Below are 16,893 nucleotides of genomic sequence, written 5' to 3' on the forward strand. Positions count from 1 at the left end.
CTTCACAGGGGGGGGGGGTACATCTAGGTGTACCCTGATGTGAATAAGCCCCCTGCCCGCACCCCCACAACCAACACCACAGGGCGCTTGTGGGGAAAAGGCCCTGGTCCCCATCGGGTACGGGACAAGGCGCTTTTCCAGGGGGAGAAAAGACTTTGCGCCCACATAAGCTGTGAAAGGACTTCAATATGTCCCGCCTCTTAGCCAAGTTACTTACTATTTTCTGGTGTTTTAGAATGATCTTTGTGAGGCATTCTTGGTGGCGTTACAGGTCCAGTGTCTCCCTCCATTTGACTTTTTGTTGGTGTCTGTGTAACAGATGATGGTGTACATGGTTGGTCTGGTGACTGTACATTTTTTGGTGTTGGTAGAAGGGCTGGTTTACGAGGCCATGATTTTTAAAGCCTGAGGAAGACTACGCTAAACATATAGGGTTCATTTCAGTGCTGACCGGGATGACCAGAAGGTCTGAGGGCAAATCTACAATGCTAAGACAGCTAAACAAATTCTCCTCCTACTACTCCTACTGCACAGGGAATCTGTGACTAGAGACATTGATCCTGAAGACTCCTCTTCTTGACTGGAAATGTCACAAGGAGGGTACAGGGTCAGTGTCCTTACCAAACAGTGATGGATATGTGTTTTCTTCTCATGCACGCAGATTTACTATGTATAAAATGTATCAACAGCCCCACAAACAGGGCCCCTTCCTCCCTCAGGCCCCATAGAAGCCAACAGGGAATTTGCAAACATAGTACAAGCAAAATAAACTTGCCCAAGGTTCTAGTCCTTCCACATGTTATCCAAAGCTAAAAAGAATTCAAAAATGTTTGTTTTGTACTTTAAAGAGGATTTATAACTTTCTGTGATTTAATATGTCCCGCCTCTTATCCAAGTTACTTACTATTCTCTGGTGTTTTAGAATTATCTTTAGGAGAAATTATTGGTGGGGTTAAAGGTCCAGTGTTTTCCTCCACTTCTCTTTTTGTTGGTGTCTGTGTAACAGATGACGGGGTACATGATTGGTCAGGTGACTGTACATTTTCTGGTGTTGGTAGAAGGGGTTCCTCGGGAGATCCAGAATCGTTGCCGGCAGTTTCCTGTGTATACGAGTTCAGTTTGTCTAGAGAATGTTTTCTAGTTGCTGACGGATGAGATGAGTTTTCTTCATTCTCTAAAAAAAATCAATAAAGTGCTGCCAGTGTTTTAAACCTAATTTCATGTTATAAACACAAAACTGAAATAGAAATACTTTATCGCAAAGGTCCATTATTAAATCATTTGCATAGTTATTCCTCCAACAAATTCATCCGTTCTGTGCAAATTAACCAGCATTTGCTTATTCCTTTTAAGGATATTTGGCACATATATAACATGTGCGAATGGAGAATGAAAGTTCTCAGGATATTTTTCTCTTAGGATTGAATGTTTTTGGAATATGTTGCTTCTGTTGATGCCTAATATTCATCAGAGACACCCATACAATGACGTATAATAGTGAACACATTCTAGATACATGCGATTTGAGACCATTGGAACAAACATGCTTCACAAAACTAATGTTACATTTACCCGGCGACTTAAATATCAGGAAATAGCATTTTGCACATAATAAAAACGTTTACAATTATATTTTTTGCAACATTTATGCTAATGCTGATTCACATTGTATTTTTTTCTTTTTATAAATAGACCCAATACAATAGCCTGTACAGAAGCCGGAGGTGGCCGAGCGGCTCAGCTTGACAGAGCTGAAGTGTCAGCCGAAGCAGGGCGAAGGGCCTGCCGAAGGCCGGCCTTTCACCCCACAAATGACAGCTGGGCAGAGCTAGCCGTTTTCTCACTGTTGCCTCTGCCCAGTTGTAATGACAGATCAGCGTCCCCAAATGACCTGGAGACTCTGATCTGTCATTAAACAATGACGCGGTACCTCTGTGGTACTGAGCAGAATAGAAAAACAGTGAAAAAAGTTGGGTAAAAAAAAGCAGAAAAAAATGTTTAAAATGTAAATAAATCATCAAGTTAAAAAAATAAAGATTTTTAAAGAAACAAAAAATAATTTTAAAATAAGAAGAAAACAATTAGCTGTCACTGCTAGCTCCGCCAAACTGTTTCCTATTTGCCGGGACCAGCTGTCACTAGCATTAGAAGACACTAGCAGGTCCTGGCCAATGAATAACAACTGGGCAGAGCCGGACGTGACGTCACGGCCAGCTCCACCAAGTTGTCATTGTTTAATGACAGTTCAGAGCCCCCAGGCAACCTGGGGGCGCTGATCTGTCATTGCAACTGGGTGGAGCCAGCCTAGCTGTCAGTTGCGAGGCTTTCGGCTGGCCAATAGCTGTCCGTTCGCCCCGCTTTGGGTTTCACTTCGGCTCAGCCGAGCCAAAGCATATGCCTTTGGTTCGGCTGAGCCTCTCAGTCAACTTCAGGAGCTGTACTTCCTGAGTACAGCTAGCTAAGGGATCAGCCGGACCTATGGCTGATCCTTCGGCTAGCTTTGTGAATAACAGTTCGGATCCAGAGCGCCTCCAGGTGGCGCTGGAGCTAGCCCTGCAGTTCCAGTGCTCACCTGCAGGTGTCTCCCAGCACTTAGCCATCACCTGGTGCTTCCTGGGAGGGTATTTAAACCCTCCCTGCAGTCAGGACGATGGCTCAGTGTTGTTTCCTGTTTCCCCTGAACCCCTGTTTGAACCTTGTTACCTGTGAGTCCTGAATCCTGTTTTGAACCTTGTTACCTGTGAATATTGAACCCTGTTTGAACCTTGTTACCTGTGACTCCTGAATCCTATTTTGAACCTTGTTACCTGTGAATATTGAACCCTGTTTGAACCTTCTTACCTGTGAATATTGAACCCTGTTTGAACCTTCTTACCTGTGAATATTGAACCCTGTTTGAACCTTTGTTACCTGTGAGTCCTGAATCCTGTTTTGAATCTTGTTACCTGTGAATATTGAACCCTGTTTGAACCTTGTTACCTGTGAGTCTGAACCCTGTTTGAAGTCCTGTTTCATGTGTCTTTTGCTTGCTGTCCTGAGCCTTGTTGTTGGTTGTTGTTATTAGTCTATGGTGTATATTAAACAAACTATACATATCTAACATCCTTGCCTGGTCCGTGTAACATACTTGCCTTATCCGTGTGGTCACACGTGTTTGGTCTGCCTGTGTGGGTACCTGCGCAGGTGTGGGGTCACCTGTGGCGATATTCCTGGCGGTAACCCGCATAATGTTTCGGGGTAGCATTTTGAAACTGAGCTCATTTGAAGAGCTCTGGGTGCTTTATGGTGAGGCCTATGACATGACATCAGGAAGCACCTATGCTAGGGAACTGACACTTTCTGAGGTGCTAATTCCTTAGCAAGCTCAGGGGCAATGTGCAAGTCAATAAAAAATGTTTATGGAAAGGAAAAATGCTGCATGTAAACATTTTAAACTACTTTTTGTTTGCTATTATCTGCAATTTTTATCAAAGTTCATCTGTGACTGGCACAAAGGGTTTTGAAGAATGGAATGTTAATAGTTTGTGGGGGGAAAAATGCCCTGATGTCAGTGGAAGGAAATAAAGATCACCAGAGTTGGTGGGAGATAAAAATGCTCCAGTAATGGTGGTCAGGTGGAGGAAAAAATGCCCCAGTGGCTGACGGGAGACAATGCAAGTGTAAGAGTCCCATAGGTCAAGGATATATTTTCTGGTAGGACAGCTTAACCAGTCAAAGGAAGTTGAAAGATAACAGACTTACTGGCCGGATCCCCAGGAGAAATAAAGATAAAAAGCCTTTTAAAAAAATCAAACTAATGCAGCCACCACTTCTGAGGACATTTTTGCATTTGGGGTTAGATGCAGTGGTGGAATTACCGCCAGTGCAAGCGGTGCCGGGGCACCGGGGCCTGAGGCTGTGGGGGGGCCCAGTGGGGTCTGGTCCTGGGCACCCCCACAGTCTCAGCACGGTCCAGTCCTGAAATATATGGCAGTGCACGGTCCCGGTGTTCGAACACCGGGGCCCCGCACTGCCGATGGGCTTCACAGTGAGGGGCGGGTCCTGTGACTCGCCTCCCCTCCCGGCCGCGTTCATAGTAACGGGCGGCGGGAGGGGAGGTGAGTCACAGGAGGCGTGTGTCACAAGCCCCGCCCCCCTGCAGTGCACACATCGAAACTCCCTGGCTGGGTAAGTCTGGGGGGGGGGACAGCCCACCCAACATTGGTGCTAGTAGACGCAAGAATAATGCACACACCACTCCAAGTCCAGCCCCAAATATCAGCCCACCTGGAGTGGGCTATACAGGATCTATGGTGTGCTCTGCAGGGTCTCAGGTAAGCCCAGCATGCTACTGCAACATTAGAGACCGCTGGGGGTGGGAGCAGGGGCCAGTGTGATCCACTCCCGCGCATCCTCCCCCGTCTTGGGAGGGGGGCCCAAGATAAAATCTTGCACCAGGGCCCTTTGGTTATTAGTTCCGCCACTGGTTAGATACACTTTAAGTAGCATTAAAAAAGGAAGTAAAGATTGTAAACATGAAGAAAACCCAGCTGACACCAACAGCTCCAGCCTTGACTTTTTTTCTTTTGAGAGATAATTCCTCACTTCCTGTCCTGGTGACCATCTGTCTTAAGGTGCACATACACCTTACAATTATCTGCAGATTTTCTGTGGTCAGATGGAAAAAATGCAACAGATTGGCCCAGGTGGGAGGTTACTCCATCCACACAGTTAAGTGTAGATGGAGGAATCTGTTGCACCTTTTCCATCTGACCAGTGGCATATCTATGTTTTTGGCTGCCCTAGGCAAGCCAAGCTTCGGCCGCCCCCGGCACCTTACTATCACCCCTCCCCCCCAGGAAGGTGCCGCCCTAGACAAACGCCTAGTTTGCCTCGTGGTAAATACGCCCCTGCATCTGGCCACAGAAACTCTGCAGATAATTGTAAGGTGTGTGGCCATCTATAGACTCAGGCTGAGAAATATCCACACCTGTTTGAGAAGCTGGAATATAACGCACCTTTGTTTGGGCTCAAAAGTTTTTCCGCTTCCTCCTTGTGCCAATTTGACTTGTCATGGTCACAGTCTTGTCGTCCATCTCTCTCCTCCTCCCCTATTGTATCTGTGCTGTAGTTGGATGCTCTCTCAGCAGCTGCAAATTCATCAATTAAGAACATCACTTTTTTTTGTACAAGAATATTCCACCTCATATCACGTTTTTTTCAAACAATGCAGCAAAGTGAAAAATACCATATTGTGATGCAGTTTATATGTGAAGCTGTCGGTGAAGCCCACCAGGAGTCTGTTTGTTGTTGTTGCATGCAGATTTGGTAACGAGCCTAGCCAACTCTGATCAACATTGCTTCCTGACCTCTTCCACCATGATATCATGAGATGCTCTAAAGAAAGGTCCTCCCCCTGGGTTCTCGTCTCTGAGACTTTACATCAAACTGTTTAGAATATCTTTACTGTCTTTGCAGAAGTTGATTAACCCCTTAGTGACCAGTGACGTCCATAGTCCAACACTGGCACCGCGCCCGGTTAAGCAGACCCCCGGCAGCTACTGTTTACATTTGTAAAGCTGACTCTTGGCTTTACAATAGAAGCGATTCTGGTGGCTCTGGAGTTATAAAGTCTGCGCTTATGGGTAATATTTAATATTATCAAAAAAGCTGCTGCTATATGGACACTAAGGTCAAGAATGGTTAAAATGATGAGTGTGCAGCGCTAAGGGTCAATAATAACAAACTAAAAGTGATAATAAACTAAGATTTCCAGTGTATTAATGTCTCAGTGAACAATCTATACAAGAAGGCCCAATACCTATGCAATAAGGTCTGTGTGCAACAGATATTTATGTGACCTCTCTGTCACATGTGAATCATTGTTTTCCTGACAATTGTGCCAATAATTTATAAGATTCTGGTGGCTCAGCTGTTGCCAGATCGCTTCTCCGGGCCAGTAAACGGGCTGCAGCTTCCTATGAAAATGACGATCGTGATATACATTTTGGGTATCGCCACGCACACCGGAGTGAACGCAATCATTCTAAGGCCAATGTTTACGTGCATCTCTAAACTGATGACCTGTGGGGGCCTTTAAACCATTGTCTATGGACTTTTTGGGGAACTGAATTTTGTTGCAGTTTCACAGACGCACACAATTTTTAACCTGGGCATGTTGGGTATCTATTTACTCGTTGTCCCCTCATCATTTTATATTATATTTAAAAATAGGTATTTTATTGTGTTTTGGGGCACTAAATTTAACTTAAGTGCATTTTTCACTAAATTTGTGGGTTTGATAATAAGGTGCATTGATATTGTGCAACATAAAAATTTGCAACTGCTGTCATTTTATTTTACAGGGTCTTGGCTTTAAGAAAATATATAATGTGTGGGGGTTTTAAGTAATTTTCAGGCCTAAAATGTGGATTATAACATGGGTGCAAAATACTAAAAAAAGGCTTCAGTCATGAGGGGGTTAAGGGAAACCTGGTGAGAAAAATATAGGCGGCACCATTGCTGACGGCATTCTAAGAGCACTAGTTGCCTGGTTGGCTCTGTGCTCAATGCTGTTTGAGTCACTGAACAGAGACAAGCATGCAGTAGGCAAATGAATACTCTGTCAGTGCAGGTTTCCTTTAGGCTGAGGTGGCAGATCTCTGACTATCCACCAGAAACATAAACGTTTCAGAAGGTGGGAAAGGAAGGGGAGCAAAACCCTGAAACCTCTCTCAAAATGTTAAAGAAGGGATTGGCTATATCTTCAAAAAATAAGGAAAACACGTTTTAAACTGAAATTCCCACTAGTGTTCTATTTCAGATTAATGATTATTTTATTTGAAGCAACATTAATGTTTGTATGTTACCTTTCCTCCGGTGTTTCCGCTTCCACAAAATGATTCCAATGATTACAGCTGCAATTATCGGCCCAGCCGGAACAACAATACAGAGAATGAACACAAGAGATGATGACTCTAGACAAAATAAAAGACAATCATACAGTAAGTAAAGATTTAAGATGGTGGGGGGTGTTAATAGCACATACATGGGGGATTTCCATAATGAAATATAGTAGACCTGATGTGATGATTGTTCATACCTTGATAGCTGAGCTGGAAGTCCTCCTGTAGAGGTTCTTGTAGAGATACGTGCTGGACTCTGCAGGAGAAAGTTTTGTTCTGGTCATCATCGATTGGTGTGATTGTCACAGTGCTGTTCACTTGGAAGGTTCCATTGTCATTTTTGTGTGGCTTTCCCATGAGCGGATCCTTCAGAACTTCTCCATCTTTATACCACGTTACAACAATATCACTTGGGAAGAATCCAGAGACCATACAGGTCAGGGTGTTCTCTATATTTCTGTGGACCCTCTTGCTAGGTATGAAGATGAGAGGTCGGGCTGTAGCAGACAGAAGGAGAGTTCATTAGGTTTTACAAAAGAACATTTTGATCCTCAAAAAGTTGAGAGAATTAATTTGTGAGCAATAGGGATGAGGAACATTAAACCTGATTCAGGAAGCATTCCATTGCAGTTTTAAAGTAAGTGGTCTACACTTACCTGAATTGCAATCTTTGCTCAATACAAAAATGCAATGCAATGCAAAAACTCAGCTCTTCCTGCTCTTTAACCAACCAGACCATGATTCCCCGCTTTGCATCTTTTCAGTTGAAGCCCTATAGAAGTCTATGGGGATTTCCTGAATGCTCAGAGCAGAGAGCAGGAAAAATGAGCATAAGAATAGTGGGTGAAGAGCGGGGAGCTCCAAGATTACACAGCAATGTATGTAGTGAAAGATGTTACCCAGGCACAATAAATTTACTGATTACCCGTACGTCCTTCAAAACAGCTAAGACAATTCATCAAGTTATTTTATAAAGCCCAACTGAAGTCTCAGAAATACATGTGCAGTCAGATTGACATTGCACTAACAGCCTGTTATCACTGAAGTGACCTTCCCTATCCTGTTATAGCAGTTGCACTGTGTTATTAGATATTATTATTATACAGGATTTATATAGCGCCAACAGTTTGCGCAGCGTTTCACAATATTAGGAAGACATGACAATCACAATACAATTCAAGACAAGATGGTAAGGAGGACCCTGCCCGTGAGGGCTTACAATCTAAAAAAGAGGGGGAAGTGATACATGAGGAGGTGGCTGTGTGGGGATGAATTGTTTGAGAACATGATGGTTGAGTTGTTAGGTTGAGGTGGGATAGGCTTCCCTGAATAGATGAGTCTTAAGGGATCGCCTAAAGGTAGTCAGAGTGGGAGATAGTTGGACAGGTTGGGGTAAAGAGTTCCACAGAATGGGGGAGACTCTAGTGAAATCCTGGAGGCGAGCATGGGAGGAGTTGACAAGGGAGCTAGAGAGCAGGAAGTCTTAAGAGGAGCGTAGGGGACGGTTAGGGTGATACTTAGGGGTCTATTCACAAAGCAGCCGAAGGATCTAGCCGTAGCTTCGGCCAATCCTTCGGCTAGCTTTGGCCCCAGGACCCCTTCGGTTCTGTAGAACCGAAGGGCTGCTGTACGGGCTATTCACAATAGACCATACAGCTCCTGAACTTAGCCGAACGGCTCAGTCGAGCCGAAGGCATATGCCTCGGCTCGGCTGAGCCGCGCTGAAAGCCGAAGCTGGCCAAGAGTCCGGCCATTGGCCGGCCGACAGCCTGCTTCTGACAGCTGGGCGGAGCCAGCCGTGATCTTACGGCTGGCTCCGGCCACTTGCAGGGAGATCAGCGTCCCTGGTTACCAGCTAACCAGGGACACTGATCTCCAGACAGCAAACTCTCCCGGGCGCTCCGGGAGTCTCCCGGTCCCTGCCGCCCAGGAGAGAAACACTGCTTTTTCTTTCGTGTCAGAATAGAAAAAAAATAAATAATTTTTTTGCCCATAGGAATGCATTGCTAGATTCCTATTGGCTATTTCAATTTGCAATAGCCAATAGTAAACTAGCATTGCACCCGCCCTCTGCTGCATTTCTCCATCAGGTCCATCAGCAAAGGGTGGGTACAATGCTAGTTTACTATTGGTAAATTCAACAATTCCAGATGTTGGATCGGCTGAGTCAAACTCCTCCTGCACTGCTGAGCATGTTCGGCCGACCTGAAGCCTCCCGATATATGGCTGAAATCAGCCGTACCAGCCTGAAGTGAATAGCCGAGACGAGAGATAACAAGGGAGTGGATAAGCAGCTTTGTGGTTTCAATGGTGAGGAAGGGGCGTATTTTAGAGATGTTACGAAGGTGAAGGCGGCAGGATTTGGATAGTGATTGATTGGATAGATATGACTATGCAGTCTAATAGGACACCAGAGTTTGACTGTGCTGCCCAATGATTACATCTTACATGGTAATCTGATGGAACTGGTCAGGCATGCCCTCTCATATTGACTGAAATCATCAAACCTTGAGAAACAGATTACAAGCATGAATAGGGATGGAGTGAAAAAAAGGTGGTGCCTAGTTAAAATTATTGATTACAAACTGCAGGTAAAAGCTGTAAAATGATAGATAAAAACATTGGTGGAATAATAATTAATCTACGTTCTCAAGAAGAATATTGAGTGTTTTTACCTGAATACACCAGCCGGAAGTCCTCCTGGAGAGGTGCAGTAAGAGACTCATGTTGGACTCTACAGGAGAAGGTCCGCTCTCTGTCCTCCTCAGTGGGTGTTATTATTACTGAGCTCTTCACTCTGTATGTTCCATCCGGGTCTCTCTGAAGTTCTTCCACTGCAACGTTATTCAATATCTCTCCATCTCGGAGCCATTTAATATCAATCTTTGCCGGGTAGAATCCAGAAATTGTACTGTTCAAGCTGCTCTTGGTGCTCATAGTGACAACTTTGTTAACCATTGTAATAGTTGGTATTGCTGTTAAATAATAAAAGAAACAGTAAGTCTAGACTGTAATATGAAAATCAAATGAACACAACTATATGTATTTATGTTCGGGACAAAAACACATCCCATGTATGGCATAAATTACAATTCTGTACTATTTTTTGTCACCTGCAAACCCTTGAGACAAAACAACTCCAATGATCTTGTTTTTCTGACTTCTAAGAAGATATTTTCATTACATTATATGTTTTTAAACTTTTTTCTTAGTTTTGGATGGCGTGGGAAAGGGATAGAATCTCTGTCGGGTTTGTATTGCTGCAAGTCTCCACTGGGGAGATGTGCCCTCTCTGTATTTACTGGTGACCATTGACTGAAAATTTGGGAAAACCCAACATTTTCAGTTGCCACTGAAGCAGGAGCATAACTCCCAAGTTTCCAAGATGAGAAAGAAGGACACCTTCCAGCACAAATGTGTCTAGGTAAAGGACAAACACCCTGCTACACCTCCAGCTCCCTGGCCCATGAGTAATTAATATGCAAGAAAACTGAATATCTGGGATTTCTTCTAAAATGGATGGGTTATGCAGCTACCATTAGGTGATTGGACACTGGCAAATCAATAAGAGCTGTAGGACAATCATGTATAAGCCCTCCCACTCTCAGCCTGCCTCGGTTTTGTAGCAAGAAGTACATAACGGATCATGTAAACCAGGATACAGGGAGTTCTTTTCTTTAAACGATGGATGTCCAAAAACAGTCCAACAGATTGGTGGGCAATACAGCAAACAAAGCTGATGGAAGATTAAAACAACCACTAAAACCAATATATTGCCATACCAGATTAGGGTTGCCACCTTTTCTTCCAGCGAAACCCTAACACTCTAGCGACGCACGGAAATTTTTTAGGGAGAATGAGTCGCGCCTTATTCAGATGTAAATAGCTCCACCCATTCATATCTAAATATCACAGTTGAGACTATTTTTCAATGGGGGGCCAGTAGCCCCTATCTTAATTTTGGTTGCCCCTGTCTGCCTGACATCATGGGTCTGGGTTTCAGCTGCCATGAAACCCGGACACAGCATTCAAAACCCGGACTGTCCGGGTGAATCCTGGACAGGTGGCAACCCTATACCAGATGGAACCCACATATCAGAGGGTTGCGTGCAGAACCTTGTGGCTGAAGCTAGAATCCTGCTGGCCTTAAGGTCTACCTGGTAAAACTTTGCAAAAGTGTGAACAGAGGACCAGGGGGAAGCTTTGCAGATTTGGGAAACCAAAGCTTGAAATTGGAAGGCCTAAGAACTACTAACATTTTTCGAAAGAATACTCCCTAACCAGAAACGGGGGAACTTTACCTTCCAACTCATAGGCCTGAGTGATAGTTTGCTGAATCCACCTAGCGATAATGGAATGAGAAGGTGCTGCTCCATACGCAGACCTTCAGGACTAATGAAGAGGGAGTCAGACTTGTGGATATAGAAGTTGTGGCAGAGATGTAAAAACAAACTACATGAAAACAGTGTAGAGAAACTTCTTTAGGATGCTTTGGTTCAGGACATACAAATGATAAAATTATATCCTGGATGAGGTGGAAGGCAGAGACCATCTTAGGAAGAAAGGAAGCCTTACTCCTCGGTACAACCTTGTCCTTCTGGATAACTAGAAAAGGCTCTTTACATGTTAAGGTCGTCAACTCAGAAACACACCTGGGTGAAGTGATGGAGAAGTCTATGGGGATTTCCTGACTGCTCACTGCAGAGAGCAAGAACAATGAGCATTAGAGCAGTGTGTGAACAATTGGGAAATACAAGATTAGTCAGCAGTGTATCTAGTAGATGCTACACAGGCAAGTTTGGCTTCAGATATACTTTAGGCTATTTATCTTGTAGTGGAAGTATGGTATGATAGGCCTAATTTATCAAATTACTCTGCGGAACAATTGACTGTCAGGCCACCAGATTTCTCCACAGCAGCCAGTCATATTCTGTCTTTACAATGTTGGAAAGAAAAGAGAAATCAGAATGGTCTCTGTGGCACAATACACAGTGACAGTTCTTCTCAGATAGCCTGAGATACTTTCATTAAAGTGAACCTCCCCCTTTACAAACTGCCATGGTATACATGTTAAAAAGAAAAACATACCTGTGAAAAAGTTGGGAAAGGTGTGTGTGTGTGGGGGGGACATTCCAGCAAAGTCCTGGGAACCCTGAGTGTCCCACATCTCACGTGGAGACATGCCAGCAGAGGGCCTTCTTGTGAGATTTAGGAGAATGATAATGTCACATGTGTCTAGGCACTGCGGATAGAAGCCGGAGGTAAACTATGAATATTTTCTACTTTTTCCACACAGATTGTATAGGTATTATGCTTGTAAAGGCGGGAGAAGGGACTTTAGAGGCAAGATCTCCTTTAAAGCAGGCCTTCGGTGAAAATAAAATAACGAAGTTACAAAATCGATGCAAAAATACTCACTGTGGTCCCAGCTTATGAGAGAATGCCCCCCAGTCCATTGCATGAGTACATTTTCACAGGATTGCAAGCGCCCATGAGGCAGCACTGAGGAGCAGTGATCACGCTTAGGATCTTCTAGCTTTTATTTTTTCATATTTGTTTATCTTTTTTTATATAACCTCTTCATTTTCTAAGGATTTTTTTTGCATCTTATTTTGTTTGGGCGGCAGGGAGCTGGCAGGAAATCGGGCCCTTTATTTGCACGAAAGGTTTATTTTAGGTATGAGGAGAAAATATAATTGCTGCGAGGGTAGAGAAAATCAATCTGACAGAAATCATTATTAGCTCTCTAAGCAAGGGGCAGAATATAAAAGTTCCCATTAAAAAAAACATCAAATCTAAATTTCTGTACCTGTAATGTCCACTCTGATCTTCTTCTCCATTCGGAGCGGACTGTAGGTCACAGAACATGTGTAATCTCCACCGTCTGATACAGATGTGTTAGATATGGTCAGATCAGCATTTCCATTTAATGCTCGATCTTCTTCCAGTGAATATCTGGGGTCAGGTGATGTTACGGTATTATCAAAGGTTAGGATAATCTTTCCTTCTAAATACCAAACAACTGCAAAAAACTTGGTCTCTGCAGGAAGTTTATCTGCTGTGAATGTGCAGGGAATGTGAGCAATAGACCCAACTCTGACCGTATAGGTAGAAGGTCCCGTCATCTGTAGTGCAGCAGCTGCATGAGAAGAAAATAAATCAAGTTTACTAAATACACACAAATTCTGATTTACTCAGACATAACAGTAACCTAAGATGAGGTGAACCTGTGTTAGGGATATTTCTTTACATGACTAGATACTGTATATGGCACAAACACAGATTTACTTCATCTTAAATTCAACTTTAAATTAAGCCAAATGATGCCAGTCTGCAGCAATCTATTTTTTCTATCCCTTCCCCTGTATGCTATACAGCTTTCTTTTTGTAGCCCTGGACGGTGGCCCCTTTACTGCAGAGCCGAACACCCCTGGCATTCTTGTGACTGCACTGCAACTCATCTCTCTTTCTTCTGTCGCTTCATTGGACTGTGCAGTAGGAGGGTACAGAGAGTGACAGAAGGAGGACTTTGATTGGCCACAGCCATGGCCGGGATGGAATGCCGCCCACCAGACCTGAAGAGCAGATTGCAAAGCAGACTGTACTGTGTGCAGAGCAGGCAGTGTAAGGGGTGAAGGAGTGCAACACAGGAGGAATTGTGAGAAAGTGTGGCTGTGCTAAGAGGGAGGATGGTTCTAGGATATTGAGATGGAGGCCTACGTGTACACCAGATACAGGCACAGGTATGAGAGGGCAGGACCAAAGCATTGTGAGTTACCTCTTGCCTGGCTCCCAGGGACGTGTGAGCAGTGTGGAGGCATGACAAGAGTATATTAGAGGGATACCGTTCTTACCTGCAACACCATTGCTTACCGTGGCCTGCCCCCCCCCCCCCCCCAATCCAGCCCAAACTACTTGCTCGACCCTTGAGCACCACTTAAATGGACACCCACACCTGTGATGGGTCCCCAAAAACATTTTTTCATAAAAAACTGTGGCATCCCTGCTACCTTCAAGGACCCCAAACCGCCCACGACTGCCGTGACGAAGCCAACTAGACCTAGACAGAAATAAAAAAAAAACACTAATTCGGAAATTAACAGACATTCCATCCTTGGGGCGGGCGGGCAGGAATTACCTTCTACTGTTGAAGCTTCCTCAAACTGGCCTCTTCCTGCCTCATCCCCAGGATCTCCACCCATGGAAATCCCACCCTCTCCCACTAGTCTCCAATCAGGTAAGAGACCACTCCTTCCCTGTTTCTACTTCCTTTACTTCCATTTTAACCCCTTATCTGCCTGTCTCCCCTTCTCCCCCTGTCATGCTGTCCCTCCGCACAATTCCCTTTCTTCCTTGTGCTCCATGACTTTCTTTCAGGGGAGAAAAGGCCTTTGCTTAATCTGACATCACCCACCCTGTTGGGACAGAGTTCTTGAGACTGCTGTCAGGACATCCATTCAGCATTAGAGTGGTGAGGGGCCTCTGGCTGCCCTTATGTGTATTAAGCTTGTGTGCGGTTGCAGAAATGTTGCTTCTGCCAGCAAAGGTCAGAGTTTCACCTGAGAGGACTTTAATGCCCTTTCCCTTTCTTGTGGATTACAAGTACTCTAACTTTGAGGGTGAGTGCTCCAACATGGGATCAAGGGCCCCACCCTCAGTAGACTTGTTCTATTATTCCACAGTGCAATGGTTACACAGGACTTGAAGAGTGTACTCGGGCAGAATTTTCACCTACATTATTCTATGTTATCAGGGTATTCACCTTTTCACCCGCCTAGTGCGTTCTGGCAGGGCAGTTTTTCAGGAGATGTAATAGTTTCAACGTTTGAAATCACTTTAATCTTGTGATTGTTACAAATGTTTACGCAGCACTTCCCTTACGGGGCTTATTCCTGCTTAAACAAAGCCCTTCCTTGTCACTACAAATGGGCTTTTGGGCTTTGGGCCACCTATGGGAACAGCAGGAGGTCCCAACATTCCAGCTGCTCCTTCGGTAGTCAGTGTTACATTCTATTTTTCTAACATTTATCTTTTGTTTTCTACCTTAAAAATTAAAAGAAAGAAAGAGGTCACATGACTATCCTTGGTCTTTTCATCTTAGTTAGGACATTTACCACTGTGTACTTTGAATATGTGTGCCACTGGTAGTGGAGACAGACTGTCTTTATATCCCTCACTATACAGCATGATAAGAGGTCACATTGTCATTCTTGGTCGTTTCATCTTGCTCTGTACTGGCCTGTGAGAAGTTGTCTCCAGGTCACACGGTTCTGGATGCATTTTATTCAGAGACAGAGACATGTGTGAAATTGCACAATTACCCATCTTAATATCTCGGCTGGTTCCTGGTGCATGGTTACATATACACTGAGTGGCCAGATTATTATGACCACCCCATCAGTACTTCGTTGGGCCGCCTCGTGACTCCACGAGATGATGAAAGGTGATGCGAGGAATCTGACACTGCACTGTTGCCCTTCTGTTGTCTTGTACCAGTCTTGCCACTCTCCGTTCTGCCCTAACATTGACTAGTCGCTGACGGCCACAATTCGCACGTTCAGACCCAGATTTTCGGCTGATAGTCCGGTCTTTAAACACTTTAACAATGAGCCCCTCTTGAACATTTAACGAATTCTGCTGTTTTGCTGATACTCGCTCCATGGCTCCGAGCGCCAACAATCATCCCACGTTCAAAGACTGTTACATCGCGTTGTTTCCCCGTATCTTCAGAAACAAATCACTTCTACTGTCGTGGTAAACAACCTGCTTCCCTGTGTATAATGGTCTGGCCCTCTAGCAACTTCAGCGCCAAATTATAGCTAATTTGCCTACAAACGTCAGGTGGTCATAATAATCTGGCCACTCAGTGTATACTGTTTATTCATAAATGTTCTCTGTGTACCAGGGAATGAGGAGCTTAGTTCCCCATGGCACACAGGTTTCTGTTGCAGTTAGGACCATACTGTGTACTTTGGATACATGTCCCACTGGTAGTGGAGACAGACTCTGTTTATATCCATCACTATACAGCACGATAAGAGGTTACATGACCATCCGTGGTCTTTTCATTTTGCTCTAAACTGGCTTGTGGGAACAGTCAGGTCGAGGCAGCACATCCAGGGCCGGATTTACTCTCTCTGCTGCCCCAAGGCCAGGTTTCCCAATGCGCCCCCTTACCCGCCAACCCCCCCCCATGGAGAATGGCAGACCTGCAGGCTGCATACAAGTGATCTCGGCGACATTGCCGTGATCGCTTGTACAAAACAAGCAGCGGCTTCCCCACTGTACATTGAGCTCTGCTTGCCCAAGCAGGGATAAATGTAGAAAACAACTACCCGCTCGGCGCCCGACACTACATGTCCCGGGCAACGGGGGATAGGAATTCCACACCCCTGCTACCCCTCTACTCCCTGCTGCCCCAAGGCCGGGCCTTGGTTGGCCTTGTGGCCTTGTGGAAAAATCCGTCCCTGAGCACATCACAGCGACTTCTTTACAGGTTTGCAATTGCTAATGTGAGCATTTGATTCTTGTGCAGTAAATGCAAATGTCATCTGATGACATTGTTGTGACTTGGAAGGGATCTAGTCACCATTTTTTCCTTTCTAAAAATGTTTAAGTCTATCATATAAAGTATTGTATCAAAAGAAATTCCGCCAAAAACATTATTAAAGTGACAACCCTACGCTCCCATGATAGACTACACTCTCAATACAGATTAGTAAACTAAACATGAGATTGTAGAGCAGGGGTAGCCAAACTCCGGCCCTGAAACTACAAATCCCATGATGCATCTCTCTCCGGGAGTCATGTCTGTGGCAGGGAGAACCTTGCAATGCCTCATGGGATTTGTAGTTCCACCACAGCTGGAGGGCCAGAGTTTGGCTAACCCTGTTGTAGAGGGATGTACTGTATATAGGTATAGGGTGCGGGGACTCAAGTGGTTAACTACGAAGCAAGGCTGGCCATAACAAGCCGGTTTACATTTCATTAAATAAAGGAAACAAAAGCA

General features: G+C 44.6%; 1 gene segment (V, D, J or C); it reads right to left on the reverse strand.

Moving 5' to 3' along the window:
* The window catches only part of LOC108797730, a 16,235-nt gene extending 2,149 nt beyond the window's left edge, over nt 1-14,086 (reverse strand). The window contains 7 exon segments of the C gene segment in view: nt 4,998-5,129; nt 6,849-6,956; nt 7,082-7,381; nt 9,560-9,859; nt 12,694-13,023; nt 13,840-13,944; nt 14,023-14,086. Of these exon segments, the coding sequence occupies nt 4,998-5,129; nt 6,849-6,956; nt 7,082-7,381; nt 9,560-9,859; nt 12,694-13,023; nt 13,840-13,944; nt 14,023-14,086 (1,339 nt within the window).
* Between the last annotated feature and the right edge of the window lie 2,807 nt (nt 14,087-16,893).

The sequence above is a fragment of the Nanorana parkeri genome, unplaced genomic scaffold (assembly GCF_000935625.1).
Source record: "Nanorana parkeri isolate BGI_ZX_2015 unplaced genomic scaffold, ASM93562v1 scaffold1327, whole genome shotgun sequence".
NCBI lineage: Eukaryota > Metazoa > Chordata > Amphibia > Anura > Dicroglossidae > Nanorana > Nanorana parkeri.